At 31.7% G+C, this 26,342-nt stretch overlaps 1 protein-coding gene across 13 annotated transcripts in view; it reads left to right on the forward strand.

The window, feature by feature from the left end:
* The window catches only part of LOC113518177 (very low-density lipoprotein receptor), a 238,535-nt gene that overhangs the window by 209,412 nt on the left and 2,781 nt on the right, over positions 1 to 26,342 (forward strand). For 8 of the 13 annotated variants that reach the window (XM_026902969.3, XM_026902968.3, XM_052902652.1 and 5 more), the window contains 9 exons: positions 2,132 to 2,399; positions 3,196 to 3,447; positions 5,020 to 5,320; positions 7,314 to 7,532; positions 9,946 to 10,090; positions 13,009 to 13,218; positions 14,129 to 14,327; positions 21,141 to 21,224; positions 23,453 to 23,568. In XM_026902969.3, coding sequence (XP_026758770.2) covers positions 2,132 to 2,399; positions 3,196 to 3,447; positions 5,020 to 5,320; positions 7,314 to 7,532; positions 9,946 to 10,090; positions 13,009 to 13,218; positions 14,129 to 14,327; positions 21,141 to 21,224; positions 23,453 to 23,568 — 1,794 coding nt within the window. Of the gene's footprint in view, positions 1 to 2,131; positions 2,400 to 3,195; positions 3,448 to 5,019; positions 5,321 to 7,313; positions 7,533 to 9,945; positions 10,091 to 13,008; positions 13,219 to 14,128; positions 14,328 to 21,140; positions 21,225 to 21,655; positions 21,948 to 23,452; positions 23,569 to 26,342 lie in introns of those variants that run through there. The other 5 variants (XR_004224143.2, XM_026902972.3, XM_026902971.3 and 2 more) reach the window with 2 other exon arrangements.

The following is a 26,342-nucleotide window of genomic DNA, read 5'->3' on the forward strand; positions in this document are numbered from 1 at the left end:
GTTCATATGTTTGTTTGTATACAACATTAATTTCATTGCGAACACTTCCTTTTCGGATCCAACCCAATGGTCTCTGTTTATATAACAAAACATTTGATTAGGTATATTTTATTTGTTCTTTTATACGCCCTCATATTCCCACAAGGCACTCTCTGAGCGGATATATTTTCGTGTCTCAACATTCATTTGGAACATTCCCAATTTGCCCTCGTATAATTACCATGTTATACAGTCTATAATCATATCGTTTGCACAGCAATAGAATATACTGTTTCCATGTACTTCTAGAAAATAAAAAATAAAGGTATAGGTATATTATGCAAGACCCTATGATTAATTAAAAACAGATCTCATGTATAAAATTGATTAAGCCTTTTGTTAGTAAAAGACTTTTATATAACTGGACTAACTTTGCGCTAAAGTTATCTGGCAGATTTATATTATAGAAATACTGTCAATGTATGGAAATATATTTTTCCAGCAATTATAGGACGACTGAGAACATTCCAAAACGATTGAAGTTTAAACCGGGAACTGTGCTCTTATCAATATGTTTAATTAATGATAGTTTACAGGATATTTTCTGCATTTTAGGACTTACTTAATTTTTCTGTAATTAATAAGTCTGTTTACTTCATAAAACCCTTGTCTTTTTGGTTTGCTGAAAGAAATCTCTTAATAGAGATAAGCTCGCCTTTGTACATTACATTTAAAATAAATTGTTCTTATCATTATATTTGTGCACATTAGTCATGTCATTTTGATTTTAATTTTATAAATATTTTAACGCCATCTAGTAATAACAAAATCAATTAGATCTTCTTTGCATGCTTTGAGGGCGAGCGAGATAGGGGCCTCGGGGAGTACCCCATTGCCCCAGCTTCAATTCCGGAGGCTACCACCTCCGGGTCCCTCGATTTTTAGCCGACATACACAGGTGATATGTGTATGTCGACGTGACATCCTCTTCTATCTTTTTTTGATGTAGGCGGTAGTGAGGGAGGTGTAGTTGATCAGAGAAAATAAGTATAACAACTAACTTTGTCTATTCACATATATTATATACAGAAGGTAAATATTATATACAAAGGAATATGTAGAAAATAATATATAAAAACGGAAATTAGAAGTTCGATATGGAGAAATCGATAGCAAAATGAATGTAAGAAGTAAACGTCGCTGTTGTCTGTACGACCAGTCCGAAAGAAAGAAAGAGGTGAAATATGTATGTACAATTAAATTAACCCTCTTGATGGAAAAGAAAGTAATGATGTTGATAAGTGGCTATGTGATGAATATGTACAATATTTATTTACAGACGCCACAGAGGTTCCTCTTAAATATAATAAGATAATCTTTCTTCAACCCTCTCATCAGTTCCCAATAAATATAATATGGTGTTAGTAAAATTAATAAATTCTTCACACATTGTTAACTGACACAAGAAGCGTGTCGACCCGGCATAATTACAAACTTAGAACGGGTAAGAGGGAGGAAAGAGAAAGAAGAGAGTGAGGCTTATGGGTATAAGAAAGTGTCGTCGTTTTGGACGACGAGGTATCACGGTCGCTATTCGCTCGTGCACAGGAGGTCCCTAGGCGTGGGCCGGCAGTCCGGTGGACACGCATGCGGCGCTTGGCGCATTAGGTGGAGATGCGGTCCGCCGTTGGCACGAGCGAATATTTTGCTCGCCATGCCGACGACGAACTCTTCGATTGACGGGACCCTTAAGCTGTAGGCGATGACGTCGTTGTGGACGTATCTGCCCGCTCTCGCGCATAAGCGATGTTTTGCTGGGCTTGCAGCCGGTGCCTTAGCATCGGAGAACATAGTGCATACCAAGCGGGGCGGCGTAAGTGAGCCGTGAGAGTAAGGACCTACGTCCAGGTCTTGTAAATGGAGACCCGCATCCGCAACGGTAGTCTGGATGAGAGTACCGGTCAGAGAAAGACGCACACCGCGCAGCCTGAGTGATAACAAAAGTATCACCATTACAATACTGTACAAATGTACAATAAGTACTAGAGGGCGTTTCGATAAAAAAATAAGCATTACACATCGGACGATATTCCAATTTTAAATAAAAACACTTAAAATATGTAATAAAGAACAATTTATAATGTTTTTTCAGGAATGTGTATCAACACCGAAGACAACATCACCGTGCCTGTCAGCAGAGTTCGAGTGTCGTGATCGCTTAACATGCGTGCACAGAGCATGGGTGTGTGACGGCGACCGCGACTGCCCTGGTGGTGATGATGAAGCGCCGGAGCTCTGCAGAGGAAACGTCACGTGTAGACTGGATCAGTTTCAATGCAAAGACCACAGCTGCATCCCAGGAGCGTTGTATTGCAACGGAGACAAGGACTGTCCAGATGGCAGTGATGAATTTAATTGCAGTAAGTTTTCTTTATAAAATACTTAATGTACATAAAGTATTTATATTACAACTGATAATCCTTACTAATCCTGTTACAATAATGATAAACGTAAAAGATTGTGAAGATATAGAATGTATATTTGTTATTCTTTCATATAACCACTGAACAGATTTTAAAGAAATTGGGTATACAAATACGTATATCCTAACTGAAAACATAGGATATTTTATATAATGATTTACGCGGACGAAGCCATGGGGTACAGCTAGAAATATAAACAATAAAATCAATTTGTTATCTTTATCGTCTTGAAATTTGGCATGTCTCTACGTGTATTTACTATTTGGAATAGAAAAGGACAGGCTACTTTTTATCCCGGTTAATATATCGTGGTCTAGTAGATGTAGTCACAGGAAAAAATTAGTATTATAATAGGTATAACTGGGCAAAGGTAGTAAAGTTATTGGTTATAACTATATAAACCTAACCTTACATTATATCTTTATATCAGGATTATACTTAATATTCTAATTTAAAAATCGTCTTGATCACTGAAAAAAAAAGTGATTTTGTTTTGTTTAAAAAAAAAACAAGTGTCAACTCATTTGACCTTTGGCGAACTAAAAGTTGTTCCGTTTTTTACAATTGGTGCTTTATCTATATAATCTAAGTATGAATGTATATTATATACGCTAATATTCATGGCCTTGACTTCTATAAGTATATGAATAATCTGTTGACTTCATTGTTAAACACTCATTCATTTCATTTCATATGAAAAATATCGGCTAATAAATATTATAATATTCCACAGCCCGTTCAAAGCCTGTATGCGACAAGAAAACAGAATTCGATTGCGGTGGTGGCATGTGTATTCCGCTGTCGAAGTTATGTGACAAGAAGCCAGATTGTCCAGATTTTGAAGATGAGCCCAGGGACAAGTGCGGGGAGAACGAATGCGCAAAGAACAATGGCGGATGCACGCAGCGTTGTGTTGACACCCCTGTCGGTTACTACTGCGATTGTGATAAAGGATATAAGCTCATTGACAACAGAACATGTGAAGGTGCGTAATTTACTTACAAAGGTTATATTTTAATACTTTAGAACAAATCGAACGAAATTAAATTTTGAGGAAACATCATAATGCTAGAATGAAATCTGTACGAAATATATAGGAAATGTTTCCAAAATTAACCCAAGAGCTGATACAACTGTTAGGAACTACTTGCATAAGCTTCCAGGTTTATTACACACTTTTAAATATTTGACAGGTTTAGGCCACGCGAATACAAACTGGCCTATTTTGTCTATCCTTTTAGTTGCAATTTTGCAAAGCAGCTCCATTTAATCTGCAAAACTGTCAGGTTTTAAGTGCCCATAATAAGACTCTAACCGGTAACGTTGCCGTGACTGGCATAACTAAAACAAATTATGAACTTTTTATTTTACCGACAACACTAATTAGACCTTTATCGTCATTTGTATGTAAAATAATAACCCTCGACAATTCAAGACCTCTTTTTCTTTAATAGCTAGGTACTTTTTAGAAAAAAAGAATAGTTAAAATTCTATCAGTATACTCGAAAGGCTGCCTCGTTGAGACGTGTTGGGACATAATGAAAATTGTCATTTATGGACAGTTTAAATATGTCCAATGAAAGCCGTCTTAAACAGACGGTTTTCAATTTAATTACGATTTTTCTTATTATTTGACGATATCTATGTCGCAATTCTAGGCATATTTCTTATTACATTTATAACTAGATTAATTTCTTACAATAATTAATTCATTTATTGACGATAAAATCGAAAATATCTAAGGATAAGATTAAGTATTAAGTTCGCCCTGTGTGCATATTTAAATGTGTTTAAAAGAATGAATGAATAAGATCAATAGTGATTATTAATTTTTTTTTTTTTAAACATTGATAATTAAAAATTGTGTACGACAAAAAAAGCAATTTTAATCTTGACAAAGTATTAAAATAAAACCAATACGGGAATTTACTACCAACTTAAAAAAAAAGAGTTATACAAAGCAGTTTAAAATTAGCGTATCGAGTACAATATAATATACACAAAAATATATGGATGGAAACCCTCCTTTTTTAAAGTACTTTATTCAGAATAGGTAATTCACTTCTTTGGATACCTACTCCTGAAGAATTCAACGACTTAGGTATCAACCCAAGCTGCTTAACGGATTTGATAGCAAACACACATGGTTTCTGGATTATTTGTGATAATTTTTATAGTAATAAACAAAAAAAAAATTAAAACCTTTTTATAAACCTGTTTCAACTACAGTGAACGCTCTATATAAGCAACTCATTTAAACCAATTTTAATAAAAAAAAATCTTGTTGGGATAAGTTGCATATAGGGAAAAAAAGAGTATAAAAATACTTTACCATCTGGAAAATATTTCTACTTATTTCTTTTACTAAGCTAAGTAGAATAAATAAAATATAAAAAATGTTGCTTATAGAGATGTTGCTTATATAGATCGTTCACTGTATTAGAGCTTTATCACTCTTTCAAATTGGTAATTTAACGCACAAGAAAAACAGAACACTTTAATAACTAAAATAGAATAATCATACGTTTAAATTATTTTTATTTCTTTTATTTTTCAGATATCGATGAATGTGCTGATCCGGGCGCCTGTTCTCAAATGTGTATCAACGAGAAAGGTACATTTAAATGTGAATGTCATGCCGGATATGCACGGGACCCACGCGATCGCACAAGGTGTAAAGCTACAGAAGGCCATCCGTCTCTACTGTTCGCTAGACGATTTGACATCCGCAAAATCAGCCTTGATCACCATGAGATGGTAGCCATCGTTAATGATACGAAGTCGGCGACAGCACTGGATTATGTTTTCAGAACGGGCATGATATTTTGGAGTGATGTTGCTGATGAGAAAATCTACAAGTGAGTTATTGATCGACTGCTTGCACTAATAAATATGATACTTCTTTATGTATAATAATGAAATGCTAACGCAGCTTGTGCCATCAGTATACATTGGCGGAGCATCAGTGAGATGATAGGCGATGATGAAAGTAGGCTAATTAGTCCACTCGATGGTTTCGATGTCCACCTGTCAAGGTGTGTTAATTATTAGTTATAGTAAGTCCGTTAGTCCCCATTGTTAACAATCTCTTTTTCCCAATTAGGATAATTAGCAGGTTTTGTTGACATATGCTCAGCAGCGAAAAATTAAAGACAAAAATGATGACGACGCCAAATTTAGGACTCCAAAGTTTAAGTTTGATATTGAAAATTATAAAAAATACAATTAACAAACTAAATTAATTTAAGAAATGGCAGTAGGCTCGCGCATTGTTAACTTATCTACTATCATTGAAGGTTTCGATGTCAATTAATTTGGTGTCGGTTAGAACTTAATTCACCACTTCAGTGTAAGACGCTGATGACATGACACGCACACTCGGAGTCATTAACCACCAGGTGCTATCTGAATATTATTTAATTAATTTAATCACTTAAAAATAAAGACAAAGAATTAATTCCGATAAGTAACCCTTTTGTATCTACTTATCCTATAAAAGTATCTAATACTCATGATCTAATATTGATCAATTCAAAGTAATTGGATTTCGAGGGTAAAATACTTAAGGTACTCCATTTACAGAATAGGAAAAACAAAAGTTGCATTACGTCTGTTTTTCCTGTTATATAAAGAAGTGGGATGGGGAGGAGTGGCGCGTGTAATAATTAATTAAGAAATTCAATGTACTCACTCTAAAGAAGACTTCTGGGTGAAGTTGAAACAATTGTCATAAACGACAAACATAGCAAGTTCTTAAAATTCCCATGATACATGTATATAGAATACAATATTATATTAAATCTTACGCAAAACTACGCACTTAATGGAATGGATATAATTCATCCGTGAGTCTTTCATTTCGTTGAATTAGCATATTTAAGTAAGTACCCTATTTAGTTTCAGATTAGATGGATGATGTATGTTTGATATATTTTACTTAACTAAGTATTATCTTACGGAAGTCCATATCACTGGTTATTTGATTACAATTATTTTGTTTGATTCCGCTACTATTAGCATGTGTGTGACTGCCAACACTTGAAGATCGGTCATCACTATTACTTCCAGAAATTCTAGAACCTTGCTATTAGCTTTTAACGAGGCATCTGCAGGCTTGAAGATGTTTTATTTAGAGGTGAAATACGTGTCGCAATACGTGCGTGAATAAAATGACAGTAAGAGATCAATGGCCAATGTGGAAGGTTGTGGAACTTTTGATAGTAATAGTGGTAGTCAATCTTTGAGTGTTGGTAGTCACACATAGCAATGATAACGGAATTAAACATACATACGTATTTATTTATTTTTATATCAATCAGTCAAAATTGAAAATTTAATTAGCAGAAACCTCTATATTCTAAGCAACTTGGTCTTCTTTTAAATGAAACACTGTCATTGCAGATAGTTTTATCAAGAGAGCAAGGAATGACAATTTTTTTTATTCAACTTAGAATGGCAAACAAGCTGACGGCCCACTTGATGGAAAATGGTAACCGTCGCCTATAGATATGAGCAGTACTATGGACATAACAGAGTATAATGTTTCGCCCATGATACCCCCCATGCGTTGCCATTCCTGAGGACTCAGGTGTTATTCCTTTGTATCCAGTAAATTCACGCCATATCCCACCCTTCAAACTGAAACACAGCCATGCAAACACAACTGCTTCACGGTTGAAACACGAATGGAACAGAGGTACTCAAGCAATCGACTTTTGTACAAAGTCTCCCTCTGGTAATTTCAATAGTGATATTAAAAGAGAGACTATATATCTAATAAAAACGCACAATTAGGCACTCCAAAGTCAGAAGACATATAATTAATATATTTATATGCTTCTTTTATTTTAGAGCGCCAATTGATGAAGGTAGTCAACGTACTGTTGTCATCGGAGATCAGCTGATCACATCTGACGGATTAGCTGTGGATTGGATATACAACCACCTTTACTGGACGGACACAGGCAAGAACCATATCGAGCTGTCAGACTTGCAGGGTAATATGAGGAAGATACTCATCAGGGATCAACTGGAGGAGCCAAGAGCGATCGCACTTAACCCACTTGATGGGTAAGTTCATATAATTTTTATACTAATTCTACAAGTAATAATTCGTTGGACCGATTACAAAGTTATTTTAGGATTAGTCGGATTATGTTATGCCTTTACCTACAGTAGAAAATTGATCAATATTAATGTAAGGAAAAATGTGCCTAGACTAACGTATAATCATTATCAAGTAATATGTAGCTTATACTAAGAACTTGTTTTGCTAAGGATTTGTAAGATAAGGCAGTGGGTATTAAATAAATAATATAAATATTACCTGATTATCACATACCTAAACAAGAATACTATGAGCCATAATAAAGTAAGTATTATTGAAAGAATAAAAACCGATAAGCGGATTCATAGAGATGAAATTACTTGGTATATTGGTTAGCGCACGTTTCGTCAAACACTACGAGTCTTTACATAAATAAGTAATATGTTGGTATACAATTTTGGTATGTATATTTTTATATATTTGTAAATCTAAAAGAATCCTTAACATGATCATATTTTACTAATATGATAAAATTGTAACTAGACGATGTCTGTACATGAGAGACACTTAAGAGAAATTGATATAACGGATAATTAATAAGAGCAATACATGCCAACACGAGCGTTTTTATAAAATTTGTCTGTTTGTATGTTTGTTCCGACATCTTACTCATCATTACTGTTATGTTAAATTAAAGAATCGTTAGAAGAAACTTATTGCTAATAATCTAATAATTTAATTATGTTTTACAGATAAAAGTTACCTTAAGAGGTAGTAAACCTTAATAAAAAAAAAAAAAAAAAAAAATATATATATATATATATATATATATATATATATATATATATATATATATAAAGCTCTAAAATATAATGTGTTACATATTACATCAAAGAATATATCGTATCGATTCATAAAGTATTATCGATAAAAAGTATAACCTATTTTAATCAAAAATATCAAGATTGAGAACCTTATCGCCGTGATTTTATCATGCGCTTAACTGAATTTTATAATATACGTAAATAATACGTCATAATAAATCAATTATAACAACGCGTGATGACAAAATGAAATCTGAGCTAAAAAAATTATTGAAAATAATTTCCGATTGCGATAAAAGTTGTTGATATTAGCATATATAATTATACTTATCATAAGTGAAATCTTAATGTGCTGTGTCATTGTCAATTTTGTCAATATGGTTTAATTGTAATTTTTATTTACTTAAAGACTGTGAAATGTCGGAACATTTTTGAGAATAATATAACATACAAGTGAAGTGGTAGACCATGGTGATGGTTTCATTATTCTTTCAAACAAGACGTTCTTATACATACTGACTACAATTAATTACATGTCATAAATTGAAATTATTATTTACTCACCTGGGTGTTATTTTGCGGAAGTTCATATCACTGGTTAGTTAATTAGTATTTTGTTTATTTCGCTATTATTAGTATGCGTGCGACGACTACCAATACGCGGAGATTAACTACTGTTATTATGTATTACCAAAAGTTCTACAACCTTCCATATTAACCATCAATCTTCTACCGCCAATCCGTTCATGCACGTTTTGCGACACGTGTTTCACCTTTAAACGAGGCATCTTCACTTAATAGATCACTGCACGGAGTATAGTGTTATACAAAGTTCCGTTCAGCGCCCAAACTGTGACATTACACATTGTGACACAACGTGGTTTATCAGTAATGACCATAGGAACAGTAGAAACGCGTAAAGTTATTATAGTATTGGTGTTATCTATACTATAAGAATATAAATAGGAAAGGTTTGATTGTTTATTATGGATAAACTCAAAAACTACTTAACCAATTTTAAAAATTCTTTCCTTACAGAAAGCCACATTATCAGCAAGTAACGTAGGCCTATTATTTTTAAAATTCTAATAACACGTGTGAAACCGGGCCGGTTCGCTATTATCTATATGAAGGATGGTATAAAAATTAAAATAATTTAGACAATCTTAGTTATGTAGCAATTTAACACACTGCCTCAACTTGCAATGGTTGTGGGTTCTGATAATGATGATTGAATTAAAACACACTGCATGCAAAAATAGTTTATATTAAAAACCGAATCTTGACAAAATTTCTTTCATATTTGAAGGAAGATGTTAAAAAAGATTTCTATTAAAAAAATAATCAGATAGTCTCGAAACTAGTTGAGCTTTCTCGACTAAAATATACGTAAGTTAATCCGGTCGTTATTATACTAAAATATAATGTGCAATAAACTAAGATAGCAATATACATATAAAAAATATTTGAATTAGAACTCTGTTTTAATAAAGGATAAAGACAAACAAAATAAACTAAATGATTGTAATTAAACGTCATGAAGAGTATTACTTAACGTTATGCAGGTGAATAAATCAATTATATAACAAATAAATAACATTTGTCTGTCTAGCTGGATGTACTGGACCGACTGGGGACAGACACCTAAAATCGAACGGGCCGGAATGGATGGATCGCAACGCCAAACAATCGTCTCCTATGAAGTCAAGTGGCCCAACGGCCTCACTTTGGACCTCGTGCGCAAGAGAGTCTATTGGGTAATATATCTTCTTTATATTATATTCTTTATATACGGCATTTATTTGATGTTCCGATATGAGGAATAGAGTTGGCCAAGTAAACTCCCCTCTCTCTTGCATTGATACTACTCAATGAAGGTTTGAGCCAGTATCCACAATTAGACGTATTTGACTGCAAATTACTGGAGTGTCGTCGATTGACCGCAGAATGGTTATAGTTAGATATTTAAGATATAAATGTTATTTCTATTATTGTTGTGGGTTGTATGATATTTTAAACTTATTAATATGTATTATTATTGTTTAAATTATAATTGTAATGTGTTATTGTATTGATGCTTTCCTGGGTGAGTGTATTGGGAGACTGGAAAACTCACCCATGTGATGAAATAAATAAATATAAGTTTGTTATTGTACGTATGAAAATGAACACGAAATCGGATGTTTCTGTCTCGTTCTATTTTATGGCAATAGTATAAAAAAACGTGTGTTGATAAATTGTTTGCCATTTCTGATATATAACACTTGTGCTTCCATACCACCATGTTATCTTTATAAACATTACGGCCATTCATTAAAGAATCAGTTGATTGATGGGAAGAAACAAAGAATTGATTGATAAGAAGATACGAAGTTAATTGATTAATGCCAACAATTTCTTTTTTCTGATAATTGAATAAGTAATTATGATGTTTACAAAATAAGTGATAAAACTCATAACGATGACGTCAATGTCTAATCACACAAATAATTTAATTTAGCGAATGACTGCAGCACATATTAATAATAATTTGAATTTAATTTTAAGGTTCGCGTATTTGCCACAAGAATGGCAAAAGTATAATAAAACATCATAATAAAACAAACATCCTACATCTATTTTCTATACTCGTATGCGAAACTTTGTAATGTGTTTCTATGAATGGATGTTTAATACTCTTTCAAGCAAACTCTATTAAAGGTATTACAATGAAATGTGGTACATGTATATAGGTATAGGTAATATCCTAAGTTAAAATATATGAGTAGAATAATTTGTATACTGATTTAGCTTATAATGAATATTGTTTATAATGGGTAGTGAGCAAAGTCGCGGGAATCTGCTAATATTACAGAACCCGTGAGTTTAAAAAAAAACGACTGTTCGATAAAATCTATAGCCGCCATAGTAATTTTATACTCCTATCATAGAAGATCATAGCATATCATCCTTACATTTGTAACGGTCATAAAGACAACTTTTAATGGTACATATATATTATCGTCTACCCTTGAACAAAATCTTAATCGGCTATACAAATTCCAAACATAGCAGGTAAGAGTCTATACACAATTATATAAGAGAGCAAGAAAATGACTTTGATATAATGTTATTTTAAAATTACTGATAAATATAGGTGCAAAAGGTCTAAAAGGTACAGGTTATCTGAACCAGGATGATAATTATTTTATAATATTGCCATTTTTATATGATTGTATTAATTAATAAATTGTGGAATAAATGACGACACAGATAGTGGGGCTGATTCTGAAGCATCACCTCTTTAAACCTGTCTCAACCTAAAATTTTAATTGAATAATTTATGCAAAATTGCTGTTTTATGGGTCATGCTGTAATTTTGTTATTGACATTGCTGTTATATGGCCATTAAAGTTATAATAGTTTTGATTTAAGTCTTTTAAAAAAATTAGTTCATAGTGGTCCTTACAATAAAGATTTCGCTCTGATATCAAATTGGAATATTTATTTTAGAGATTGGTTTAGAGAAATGGCGCCTCAAAATCGACCCCAATAAAAGGACTTTTTTTTCTTTTATCATCTGAAAGATCACATAATAGTGTTACACAAAAGAAATTTGCTGCACTGATGAGATTTTTTTAATATTAATAATTGTAAATCTACTGTCAGTTCATCTATGTTTGTACTTATGTTATAAAGAGGAAAGATTATTGTTTGTTTGTAATGAATAAACTCAAAAATTACTGAAACGATTTTAAAAATTCTATCTACCCGAGCAAAGATTCTGATAGTCATATAGACAGGGTAACATATATGTAGGTACCGGTGGTACTTTTCATACATTGATTATTGCATATTATGAACCGAGAGACGTACATATTTCTTATCAGAGACTGCTATATACTTATTGTTTTTTATATCAAATTTCGAAATACAATTAAAATATAAACAGGTATTTATATTTATGCTTGGTTGAGTATTAAAAATTGCGTAAATTTGTTACAAAATACATAGTTACACATAACTTACCAGAGGGAGACTTTGTACAAAAGTCGATTGCTTGGGTACCTCTGTCCCATTCGTGTTTCAACCGTGAAGCAGTTGTGTTTGCATGGCTGTGTTTCGGTTTGAAGGGTGGGATATGGTGTGAATTTACTGGGTACGGAGGAATAACACCTGAGTCCTCAGGAATGGCAACGCATGGGGGGTATCATGGGTGAAACAGTATACTCTGTTATGTCCATGGTACTGTTCATGTCTATAGGCGACGGTTACCACTTTCCATCAGATGGGCCGTCAGCTTGTTTGCCATTCTAAGTTGTATAAAAAAAAAATATACGTTACATTTAGGAGGTAGTGCCAAATTACAACGAATTTCACGAGTTTTACGAACGAATGAAAATAATTATAGTGCGACGCTCTTCGTCCGTTTTGTTAAAGAAAGGCACTTACAATATTTTAAATATTTTAATCAAATTATAATTATTTACATTGACTTCTCATATGTTTATATCATATTTGAAGCTGGCCGATTAGTTACGGATTCCATAGAAGCTTTTATACTTTTTAATAAGGTTTGCAAAACGTACAGATAAACATAAGTAAATATATTTTTTTATATTTTGGCATGACTTACGGCAGTATTCGTTTAACAAAAGATCTAAAAAGTTGAAACCTTGGCTGTTTTTAACAAAAGGTGGATGCCAAACTGAACACGATATCTTCGTGCAACTACGACGGATCGGCTCGGCGCGTCATCCTGTACTCGACGGACGTGCTTCGTCATCCGTTCTCCATCACTACATTTGAAGATTGGGTGTACTGGACCGACTGGGACAAGACAGCTGTATATCGCGCCAACAAGTTCAATGGAAAAGATGTTGAAGCTATCACCTCTACTCATACAGTAAGTGACAGACTAAAATACTGATTTTATTTTGACTTCATTGCTTATTAAACATAGGACTCCCCCATTCGATAGGCTACAAGGAAAGGCTCTAATCGTTATCTAATGCAGTACTCGTATTTCTTGAAATCTATGTTTAATATAGGCAAGAGTTTGTGTAGACATGGTTCATTTTTTGTTTCATGTGGCATTTTATAAAAACGGTTGCTTACACTTTCTTCGATAGATATTTTTTTTATGCAACTTAGAATGGCAAACAAGCTGAAGGCCCACCTGATGGAAAGTGGTAACCGTCGCCTATAGACATGTTGTTGTATTTATCTATATAAGTAAACATATGATGTTCTACTTTTAACTTGAATTCCATTAAAAATTATATCCCGATAGAAGTTTGGATAGTAAAGTAAAAACAATAAATACAACCGAATTCAGAACCTCCTTTTTGATGTTGGTTGAATAGAGAATTCATTGCTCACGCGCTTTGTATTATGAGCTACTTGCGAGTATTTGTTATTCACAGCCATTAAATAAAGGTTTAAGTTGGAGAAATATGTTCGAAAATACAACAAACTGAATAAATAAAATTTAATTAGGTAGTTACAGAAACAAATTTTTAGAAATATGTATAAAATACATTTTTACTTAGATTATTCCATGTTGACCAAGTATGATTTTATCTAAAATATTAATAGAAAATAATTATTATAAATATATCTGAATTACGTGATCTTTTGCAAAAGTCCATATCACTAGCATAAGATAAATAATTCACTGGTTAGTTGACTAAAGTTATTTTCGCAGTCGAGCGCATAGTAATGAGAATTTAATAAATTTAATCAACTAACCAGTAAATGTGATAAATAAGACAAGATTTTTCAAGACGGTAATACGGATATTATTTTGATACCAGCTACAAAATCCGATGGTCATCCACGTGTACCATCCGTACCGTCAGCCGGATGGCGTCAACCACTGCGCCGCTGTCAACGGCCACTGCTCTCATCTTTGCCTGCCAGCGCCGAGGATAGGAACCCACGCACCACGTGTCTCTTGCGCTTGTCCTAACGGTTTACGACTACTACCGGATAATCAGATGTGCGTCGAAGACAGTAAGTACAATTTCATTTATTCTTACTACGTAATAACAACTTTAGGCTTTGAGGACACAATTGGTCTGCAGGCTATTGATATGCAGAGTACATTTCTAGCGATTCCGACACATACATAGTGGTACAAGAACACGTTAAATAGCGTTTGGAATGTTAAATCGCACGTCAGTGAGTTTCGACATTTAGTCGCAACCAATAATTAATCTACAGAATTAATATACATATATATATATATATATATATATATATATATATATATATATATATATATATATATATATATATAATTAAAATATATATAAATATAATAATAGTTTATAAAACCACGGTATTGTAAAAATAACTATAACAAGTCAATTAATGTGTTATTTTTATACATTTGTCATAAATTTTACAATAGCCGTGACAGTGAAAATACAGTGTGTCATCGCCAGCTTTTTCATCCCTAGATGTCATAAAAGGTGACTAGGAAAACGGAATACTATACACTACTACAAAAGAAGGAAAAGTCAAAATTTGAATGTTAGTAATTTAGAAGTGTCTCATTCGTCAACAAGTGGTATTTATAGTTTGGCGAAGAACATGTTATATTTAAAATATATATATACATATATATATATATATATATATATATATATATATATATACTTAACAGCGTGCGCAGAAAGAAATTAGTAGGGGTTGAAACTCGTACCCAGTAGTGTGATATTGTAAGTTGTTATGATGTTCACAGGTATTTTTATTGTAAGTTTTATGTTGTGTATGAGCTTGTCATAAAAAAAAAAAAAAAACATGTAATTAAAAGTATTACAATAGAATGCTCTCTGTTGGGTAATAAAAGAACATGTACATTGATCACGTATTAGTTCAAAATTTAATCATCACAAATATTCCTTTGGTCGGCATGAAATTGCATGCATGATGGGTCGTTATGTTCAAATAATAAAGAAGTCTAAAGCTTGTTCATTATACGTAGCTATGGTATACACATAGACATCGTAGACAAGGCCGTCATTTGTTTATACACGTACCTATGTATGTACGTACGTATGTATGTTAATGTACCTTACATTAGCGTAGGTATGATGGCAATGGGTTGCATGGAAAATTTGATATGCTGATAAGAAAAACTTAGGCGCTTTACACACTGACCATGTACAGCCGCATCTTGGCTCGCTGCCTCCTGCGACACTGTCAACGAAGCCAGTGTGTGAAACTCCTTACTAATTAATATTGGAAAAACAAAAACAAAACTATGACCTTAAACATTTATTTATTTATTTATTATTATTATAATGCATATATTTATTATACTGGATGGAGTTTTTAACTTTTCCATAGTATAGAACATTATCTATAGCTAGATAGATGATCCTATTAATAAAAAGGAAACTAGTAGAAGCATCTACAGTACATTACTTACATATCAGTTGAATGGAATACAATTGAATGTGACCAATAAAAATACATTACAGTAATTGAACTTCATGATTGATTGAGCGATGACCAGCAATTGGGAGGCTCGGTTTTGCTCTGAGACAATTTGTAATACCCTGAAACTTTATAAGTATCAACGCGTCATATTCTATGTACATTTAAAATTTTGATTTATTATGGAGTCTGTAATTGTCCTATTTTATTATAATAGTAATTTTGTACCATTTTTGGTCTTAGGTATACTTAACAATTTGTTATCAGATAATATAGACATAATATGTATAAAAAAAGCTCTCGTAATAATACGTATATAAAGTTAATTTGTCAATTGTTTTAATTCGACTAGCTTCCATTTTTTTAGAACTCCGTAGCTCCAAAGGAAAAAATGAAACACAGGATCACTTCGTTGTCCGTTCGTCCGTCTGCCAAGACCCTTTTTCTTAGGAACGCGTGTAGGTATCAAGTTGAAATTCATATCATATACTCAGGTCTGCAATCTCTTAAAGCAGTGAAAAAATCAAGCTTCTAAATCGACGCAATCCAAAGATACGGCCGTTTATGTTCCATATATATTTTGACATTCGCAAAGGGAATTAAATCCTGTAGGGTCCTCCCGTTGACCTATATTTGTGAAATTTGGAAAAGAATATCATGTAATACAAGTAAAGGAAAAAACCCGAAAATCGTAATTTTGTAAATTATTTTACAAGAAAAAAAAAAATTAATTGATGATTTTGTACGGAGTCCTCGTTGCGTAAGTCCGACTCACACTTGACCGGCTTTTTTAATGCAACTTAAAATAGCAAACAAGCTAACGGCTAACCTGATGGAAAGCGATATGCGATATATATATATATATATATATATATATATATATATATATATATATATATATATATATATATATATATATATATATATATATATATATATATACTGTTTCGACCATGATACCCTCTTAGCGTTTCTGAGTAAGGCGTTATGCCTCTGGTAGCCTGTACATTCACTGCCAATTTCCCACTCTTCTAACCCAAAGCCATGCCAAGCCAAAACAACTGCTTCACGGTAAAAACATGAATGGGACAGAGGTATCCAACCAAACGACTTCTATACTATTTTATTAAACTTTCAAATTTAATGCAATAAGATAATTATTATCTTATTGCATATTGTAAGTGATTTAGATTAGATAGACTTAGAAGAAGTGCTTACTATTAGTTAGTTAATACAAATTCTATTTTTTAAATTTCTATTTTGAGACTTCTGAATGCGGGATATTTTAAACATATCTTAAAAACCATGAAAATTAAAACAGTGCCATTGGCATATTGACGCGTATCTAAGAAAAAGCGCCTCGATCTCTTTCCTTAAAAAAAGAAGGCTTTTTCACCGGCAAAGTTTACAAAATTACAATTATTTTTACTGACATATTTTCATCCCGTCTTCAACGCTCACATATCTTATATATCTTGATGGTACCAAATAGATTTTTTTTTATATACCATAAAGATAGCAAACAAAATATGATACACCAGATAAGCTTACGGCATCTACCTATTCTTGATTTAGTCTCTCTTCAAAATGCATTCTATTTTTTCAAGTAATACTTGTATAATTCCTAAACGTAGAGTAAACATTTTAGTTATGAATTCTCATAGAATTACAGAATTGGCTATTATTCATTCTCTCGAATGACCGATCATAACATTTCTATTTGTGTCCTAATGACTGCTCTTCCACGTCACATTTTTTTCAGTGTTTTTTTTTTATTAGTTATAGCGCAGTTTTGTTTATCTCGCTTATACTCGAATATATTATGCAAATAATGCAATTCATTCTACTTCACGTGCATTCCACCTACATTTATTCTTTTTTCATGTCTTGCTATTCTGGTATTTTATGAACAGAACAAAATCGTTAAAATGATAATTTATTGTATTTCTATTGTCACTAATATTTTGATCCAATATTATGAGTAGGTATATAGGCTTCACTTCAATAATAGCAATTGAAGTCTTTAATAATGATGAATGATTCTTAGTTGATGAAAATTACCACTTCAGTACGTTGAGAGCATTAATATAATAAATACCTATACAGAAAACAAATAAGTTTACATCATGTATCTACTCAGGATAGTTTCAGACAGCACAGAATAAAAAAAAATGATCAAATAAAAACATCATCTGTATGTACATTTTGTTTTACAAAATACAAATTTCTATAAGAATGCAGTTCGGAGAGTTGGTCCCAGTTTAGTGACCTTATGGTGACAGCAAGGACGTCTAGCTAGAAAGGCACTTTACCATGTAAGGAGTCTCGGCGAATGATTGCCACTATTTATAGTATAGATGCCAATTTATAAGACCCTCCCCATAATATCTCTTGGCAAACCATAATCAGTACCTATACAGGTTTGTACTCATTTCCCACCAGACAAGTATCTACCTATGTTTGCGTTTATTTATGATTATAGACGTGGAAAATTAGTGTGAAACCATAAAGCCTTATAAATTAATTGTATCTAGAACCTGTTATTTCCTGATTTTATATGAATTCAGAAACTAGGAAAAGATTATTGTAATTATATAAGTAAGCCTTGCAAAAATTTAATGTTTTTTGATCAGAAGATAATTTTGGCAGAAATTAATTTTACTTAATCAATCCGTTAATTATTCCTTCCTTTATAGATAAACAGTAAAGTCCGTCATCTAAATCTTGCTTATTACTTTTTATCTACCTACAATGATAAATTGAAAAACATAGGTAAAATTACCCATTTATTACAAGAATTTAAAATGTGTACATTTATCTACTAGTAAAGTAAAAATCTGCTGTTAGCCGTGTGGTCCGCCTGCCAAGGCGTGGCAACTACAAGTAAAACACTTTAAGGGAGAGGCTTATGTTCAGCAGTGGACAGTTAAAGGCTGATGATGATGAAAGTTAAAATCTATATAGTACCTACAAAACAAAGATGCTTTCCACGGTCTGTACGTTTAGATCTTTTAAACTACGTAACAGATTTTAATGCGATTTGGATCAATAGATAGAGTGATTCAAGAGAAAAATTTATATACAATGTACAGTTTAATATTGTTTTGTCTTAATTTATAATTGTTTAAGATATCGGAAGAAAACAATCCTACTGAGAGTTTAAACAGAAAATAGTCGTATTTTTATGAAAAATAACGAAATAATGTAAGACGGAATTGTTCCTTTTTATTGGGACTACAAATTTGTCGGCGATGGCAATGTCTATATTATACGGATAGCTTTTCATAATAATTTTAATTATTTAAATAATTTAAATTATATAAAATGTGTGGAGTTTGGAAAGCTATTTAGATGAACGGACGGACGTTACCTTAAGCATTTTATCATTTCAGCCGTTAACTGTATATTGCTATTGTTGAACATAAGACTTCCCCCATAAGAGAGTTTTGCTAATAGTTGCCACGTTTGGCAAGCGGGCAGGTAACCACAGTTGGATTTTTGGAGATGTTTTAAGAGGTACGCTGCTTTAAAAGGAAGGGATGGCATATTCTATGCCGTGACACACACGGCCATAAGCATTTCATTTACATAATAATTGCTTAAAAGGAAATTTAAATACACTACAAAATTTAAATTTATATCTTATGAAATATCGTAAAATTAAAATCAATCTATCGCGCAGCAAAACTTAGGGTTCTGCATTGGCACTTTAAAGAACAACCTCACATTTAAAGAAAACATTTTTGTATTATATAATAAAACAAATAGCTGTAAACATTATATATAAAGATATCCTGTAATATAGATACTACCACCAAACTAACACCACATTAGTTTTTACACGGCACCCGTGCGAAGCCGGAGCGGGTCCCTTGTAAGAACTTATAAGCTTGTAAGAAAAATATACGACGAAATTCGTTTTATATATTTAATATATTCATAAAACATATTATAAAATATGATTATATAATATAATTATATAATATTAAACCATGACATGCTTATAAATGCAAACTTTAATAACAAATTACACAATATTAAAATAGCCCTAGATAGAAATGATTCAGTTCTCCTTTGAATAGTGCCCAATCATGAATAAATATATTTTTTACTTATAATTATCTAAATTTGACAGTCATTCGCGACGTGTACTACCAGTAACACGTCATTGATGTGCTGACGTGAAATCATACGATGTTACGAATTTTTAATCGTTATTTTATCGTCGATGATGCAGCCTTGATTTCCCTTAATTCAGTTGGAAGATACCAACGCCTACGTTCGCTTATCTTATTAAACACTTAGGTATTAATTTGATTCAGTGGTTGTTCGGTATCATATCTAAACATATCGTAAGTAGGTAGAAAGAAGTACCTATTTATGTTTAATTTTTATCGGAAGAAAACATATCGTCTTAAAACAGTTTTATCAGTTTTTTTTTGCAATATGTTTATCATACGGAAGTTAGGTATTTTCCGCTAATCATGTCTCTTGTTTATTTATATTATGCAGGTATTATGTAGAATTGACACAATTCAGCTCTTCTATTATAGGAATTACTCAGAGAGGTATAAGTATTTTTTTTTGTACTTAAGGGTTTACCTATTGTAATGACTTTATTGATTTAATGTCAGGGATACTAATAAATTTTGAATCGATATCGAAACATTACAGCGCTTACTGATCAAGGCATGCAGTTGGCGAATATGGCGAGGTGACGTCACAACATCACGCCACCTTTTGTTAGTCAATTTATGAGCGATCCGGCACGCCGCTAGTTCGTAATGACAATAAACTTTACTGCTTACCAAGGCGTGTCAATGACAGTAAAATTTATAGTTGTAACAATATAAGGAAATAAAAATCAAATGTTTTGTAGTTGAGACACAAGTATCATTTGATATATAAAAAAAAGTAAAATCACAATGATATGAATATAGTGATAATATTAGATTTCATTTTAATTAAATCATTATAATAACGAATTTAATTGTTTGTTTACCTTATCCGAGGTATTAATCAGCGCTTATTTGGATAAGGTAAAGAAACAATGAAATACCTAGTTAATCGATATAAAACAGAGCGATGTTAAAAAAATCCATGTTCTAAATGGAAACGGCGAGCCGGATCGCGTTCAGTTAAAGTGACAGTACGAAGCCGTAGTGGAACGTCATTGGCGCACGAATGTTTCGTTTTCGACCTGCCCCTACTACACCTCACCTCATTTCGTCCCTTGTCCTCGCACGAGTCGTATGTGCGACAGAGTTCGCGGCATTCCACCAGACACATTCCAAATTTAAACGACTACAATTTATACAACAACAAACAAGGTTAACTTATACGGAATAACTTCTTAAGGATAATTTATAATAACATCTACAGATGCAATAAAACAAGATGTGGACGTGCAAAAACCGCTTACTAGTACTAAAGCAACAATAATTAACGAAGAAAAACCTGTAACCAGTAAGTATTAAGTGCTGTTAAGTTTTTGTTGATCCTTATCCATTTCCTAATCCACCTTTTGCTTGTAACCATTCAATTTTGCGGAGTTTGAGATTATAAGTTGGACGTTAAAGATAGAAAGTGAATGTCATATTCTAAGACCTTGTTTTAATATAACTTACTGTTAATACACATTATTATTTTTATTTCATATTATACTAAAATATTACTACATACCATCCAAACACCGCATAATTTAATCAGATTGCGTTATGAAGGAGTATCTATTTGTTATCATCGCATATGATAAGGGCATATCATATAAAATTGGCGTTGGGTACATTAAACAAACATTAACACGCATCATATCGATCGACTAACTTTAAATTCATTGTGAATGTTCAAAATATATCTGTGTGTCTTCAAATTGGGATTCGTTGACTGATTTACAGGGCATGCCAAACAACTAGTTTACAGTCAGATGAATTATTTTGAATGTGAATCATTCAAGCGGTATTTCTATACATATGGTGGATTTAAAAGAAGAAAGGCTAATAGGCCTTCTCGCCAAAGTTGCACGTGCAGTTATTGAAACTGAGGACACTACTGAGAATCAAGAAAATCCAAAGTCTGTATCGTCGGTCAAGACAGCTAAGCCAATGATGGTTTATTGGGAAAAAGATAAGGAAGCTTTGGAAAATAGAAATCAAGAGTACATTGATCTGTATCAGAAGGGAATCGCCCTGGAAAGAATACCGGATACTACTGGATCACCCGTCAAAGAATCTCGTTACAATTTTGACAAAATCAGTCTTGCGTATTTGCCAGACGCACTCAGAAATTTAAATGAGGGTAATGTATTTTTGTTTTAGTATTTTGTTAAAAGTAAACGTTTCCTTGTAAAAGTATGAGAAGACACACAGATTCAACCTGAACTGGGTGCATGTTGTGTATATCGTATGTCAATTTTTGTGGATGTTAACTAACACTCGTATAATTTGTAACAAAATTATTGAAAACTTAATTCGCTTTTTCCTCGAAATAAATTTAATGAATAATTAGTTTTATGTTGATTAAAACTACAAAATTTTATAAAACAATCTAGATTTTATCTGTATTTTCTAGATAAATGGTTAATATTAATTCTTTCCATCTAAAAATATATCGTAAATAATATAGATTGTAAATATCTTTAACCTTACATACTTCAACGCGAAAATTTGATAACTCTATGACACTTTATTAGTCAATTATATATGAAAGATGAAGTAATTAGAATAAATGAATCTTAATTATGGAGAAATTTTTATCTTGGTAATGTGTACTCATGTAAATCATTTTACCTACAATCGAAGTCTATGATGTAAACAAGTCGCGAGTGTTCGCCAATTGTTTTTTTTTTTATTTTTCAATTTAATTTACATTTTGTTAATTTTATACATATACTTAAAGTATATTAAACAGTTGAAAAAAGAACTTCGTAAAAATAATTAATTGTTTTGGATGCTATGGAAAGAGATACATTATATATCTCCAGATTATTAGGAGGGAAAACTTAATCTATAATATTGTCGATTTAATCTGCTATAATAATGATTTGCAGCGTGTTCTAAATGAAATATTAAAATATAGGTTAAGATAAACCCGTAGAGTTGGCACGACTCATTGACAATCTGTAAATAGACCAACCGGTGCAGTCTAGTTATAACGTCTACACTACATGAGCTTTATTATGTTACATCGATAAGTTTATAATTCATTGTAAAAATCTCATATATTATATATGTCGCAAAAAATGTCTTAAACGTGGACTTATATAATATGTATTTACTTCTTTACGTCCGTATTGTAAGCGTAATTACGTCACTGCTTCCAACTAATGTCAGTGCTTTTGTAGTCTTTGTATTTAATATGATATCCTATTTTTGAATCCCATATCTTTTGTACATAAATAAATTTTAACTGTACCTATATATATTTTAACAATTGAGGTGGAGGTAATGTGGATTGTTAATAACATTAATTTTATATATGATTGTTCATTTTTCTCTGCCGCACAATATTCCTCGCCTTTTTATGATTTTTTTAAGTGAAACTAATTTGTCTAATTAAATATCACATTGTTAATTTTCGACATGTGTTTGTTTAATATTGATTATCAATTGAGAAAACATTTGACTAACGTGCTGCAGAATACTAAATTGTAAATAAGACATGTATCTTTATATTTTATTTTCAATTCATTATAGGCATCCCAGACACACCAAAGACTAGCACTGGAATCTCGAACAACGGGCGTGACGCGGGTGTTATAGCCGGCATCGTGGTGGGAGTCATCTCTGGAATTATTATATTGGCAGCAGTGGTAAGTAACACCCTCGTGTTAATAAAAAAAATTGCACTATTCTTGATTTAAGGTTCATCAGTACACGTTAATTAGGAACAAGGGTTTTATTTCTGATAAAAATATCATAATAATATTTCCGAAAATTATTTACTTAGGTAATTCATCATAAAAATTGTCGTCATAGTTAAATTGTTAGTTGTATCAACATAATGAAAAAAATATTTACATTTATTATTCATTTTCATTTTAAGAGCTCCATATTTAATAGTGTAAACAACCATAATAATACATACAAATAAATAAATAAACAATACTAACCATACATAATCAAAACAAATGTGGAAAAATGGAAGTGGAACAAATTGAATTAAGTAATAATAAAATACATACAATATGTAAAGATACTCAGATTTTTGTTTAAATAGTTGAACGGATTTGAATTAAATTTGATACATAGATGGAAGATTTGTTTTAAATTTTACATATTCACGACTTTATTATTATAAAAATAATAAAGTCGTGATTTCTGGACTTACAATTTGCACAGAAAATGTTTAATATGAAAATATTTGTCTTTTGTGTATTGGTAAGTTATGTATGTTACTGTAAGGTATTGTAAAACTATTGTAAATACAGATGTTCCTAAATATTTACATAATTTCGATCATACTTGTAGCTAAACGTAGTATCTTAGATTGTTTTTAAGCAGTCTTTTAATTTAAATTGAACAAAGTAGCTGGCAATAATCCAGCCCCATCCCCCCCCCCCCCCCTCCCCCGGCAGCTTTCAATTACATCGATTAATTAACAATAACAATATAAAAGAAATACGAAGCATCATGAGTAATTTGCTATTATCTTACCAGTGCTGACTAAAAAAAACCAATAGCCTAATGTATCACACCGCGTCACTTGTTACCAAACAAAACAGCACTTATTATTATGAGAACTAAATAACCGACATTCCTACTTTTTTTATGTAAATACTCTTTTAAAAATGTTATTATAATAAACAAATAACGTCCAGTCTAATACAAACAAATATACTCAAGAATACAAAAATTTGTACCTAACCCGTAACCATCGGTGAACGTGATTGCTTTCTAAAAATGTCGTTGTAAATGACGCAGGTATAGCAAAAAAATAATTCACTATCATTATGAAATTTAAGAGCGAAATGAAGACATGTATGGAAACAAAACCTAGACATTAATATAATAAAAAATGTAGTTATATGTTAAATAATAAATATAACGATAGTTATATGAATAAATTTTTTTAGCCTTTATTTTCGATAAAGCTTATCTAGGTCCGTAAAAAATAAATAAAAAACACTGAACAATAGTTATTTAATTACTATGGGATTAATTTTGATAGAAATTTTAAGACTGCAAAAAAATCAAAATCTGATTTTTAGCGAAGATATTGCGTAAAATAGTTTGTTTTTAAAATAGCTTAAATGTTAATTATATTAGTTTCCTTCAATCGATATAAATTTTTAAAACACACTTGTTTAATTTTAATATCATAATTTAATAATAATAAATCAACGGCAAAGCCCCATTTATTAAATTTGATAAGATACAAAAGTACACTACCAAAAAAGGAGGGTAATCCAAAATTACTCTCCTTTTTAATAGTCGTAATAAAGTATTACGATAAATTAATAGCAAGCACAATAAAATTTCCACCGTGTAGGTATGTAACATATCCAATCTAAATACTTAAATATTGTAAATTGATCTCGAGTATGAGTGTTCGTGTCTGCGGCATCAAATTGTTTTTGTTGTCTGATTTGTCACCGTCTAATCTAACTGATGGTAGAATTTTGTATGACTCACCTAGGTAGGTGTCACCTTATTACACTGCGTTTTTACCAAATATAATACGATGTTTAACAACATTATTAATGTGTATTATATTAGGTTTAAAACCATTAACGCGTACCGTGTTCACTAACACAAAGAGGCGTGACACCGTACCGGCCGTCTGAGATTTTGTGTATGAGATTTCATACTATTGACCCAACTAAAAAAAAAATAACATTCTAATTCTTCTAATTACTTATGGACATTACAGAACATGTGCACTATGCCTGCTGCCTGTGTCACCCATCATATTTTTCCACTTTGAACACTAAGGTATATTATAAAAGTTGCCACAAATTTCATTACAATTTCAAATATTTCTCAAGAATGCATACTTTACCATTTCACGGCAGAAATAAGTAAAATGCCAAGGCGGTGACTTATTTATTCTATTTAGATATGTACTACTAGTTTAAATACTTTGTACTACGTAGACTGGTTTAGTTATACATAAATAATTATCAATATTGATCGAGACGATAATAATTCGCTCATATGATAAGATAAAGAATAAACGATTATAACATTGTATCTAGTCGGTTATAAATATATGTTAAAGACAATAAAGAGTACAAGATAATTTATAAACAGTATATAAATATCACATGCGAGAAAATTCTCGGAGATTCGTTTACACAAATTAGTTCAATAAAATTCACACCCTATAATTACTTCGAATATAAATACTGGAAATGCCTTCATAATCTATCAAGTTTAAAACATATTTAGTTTTATATAATTTCTCAATTATAATTTAAACTTATATATATAAGAACAGCGAACTAAAACTGAAAAAATATCTACACCTAGTATGTATTTTATGCTTTGGATAAAAAACTAGAAAAATGTTTTTAATTATAAATATTTTTATTTTATATGTAGTTTTTAATTTGCTACAAGTACGTTTATATAGTAGGTAAAGAAA

This window comes from Galleria mellonella, unplaced genomic scaffold (assembly GCF_026898425.1).
Source record: "Galleria mellonella isolate WM207_F2 unplaced genomic scaffold, CSIRO_AGI_GalMel_v1 utg132, whole genome shotgun sequence".
Taxonomy (NCBI): domain Eukaryota; kingdom Metazoa; phylum Arthropoda; class Insecta; order Lepidoptera; family Pyralidae; genus Galleria; species Galleria mellonella.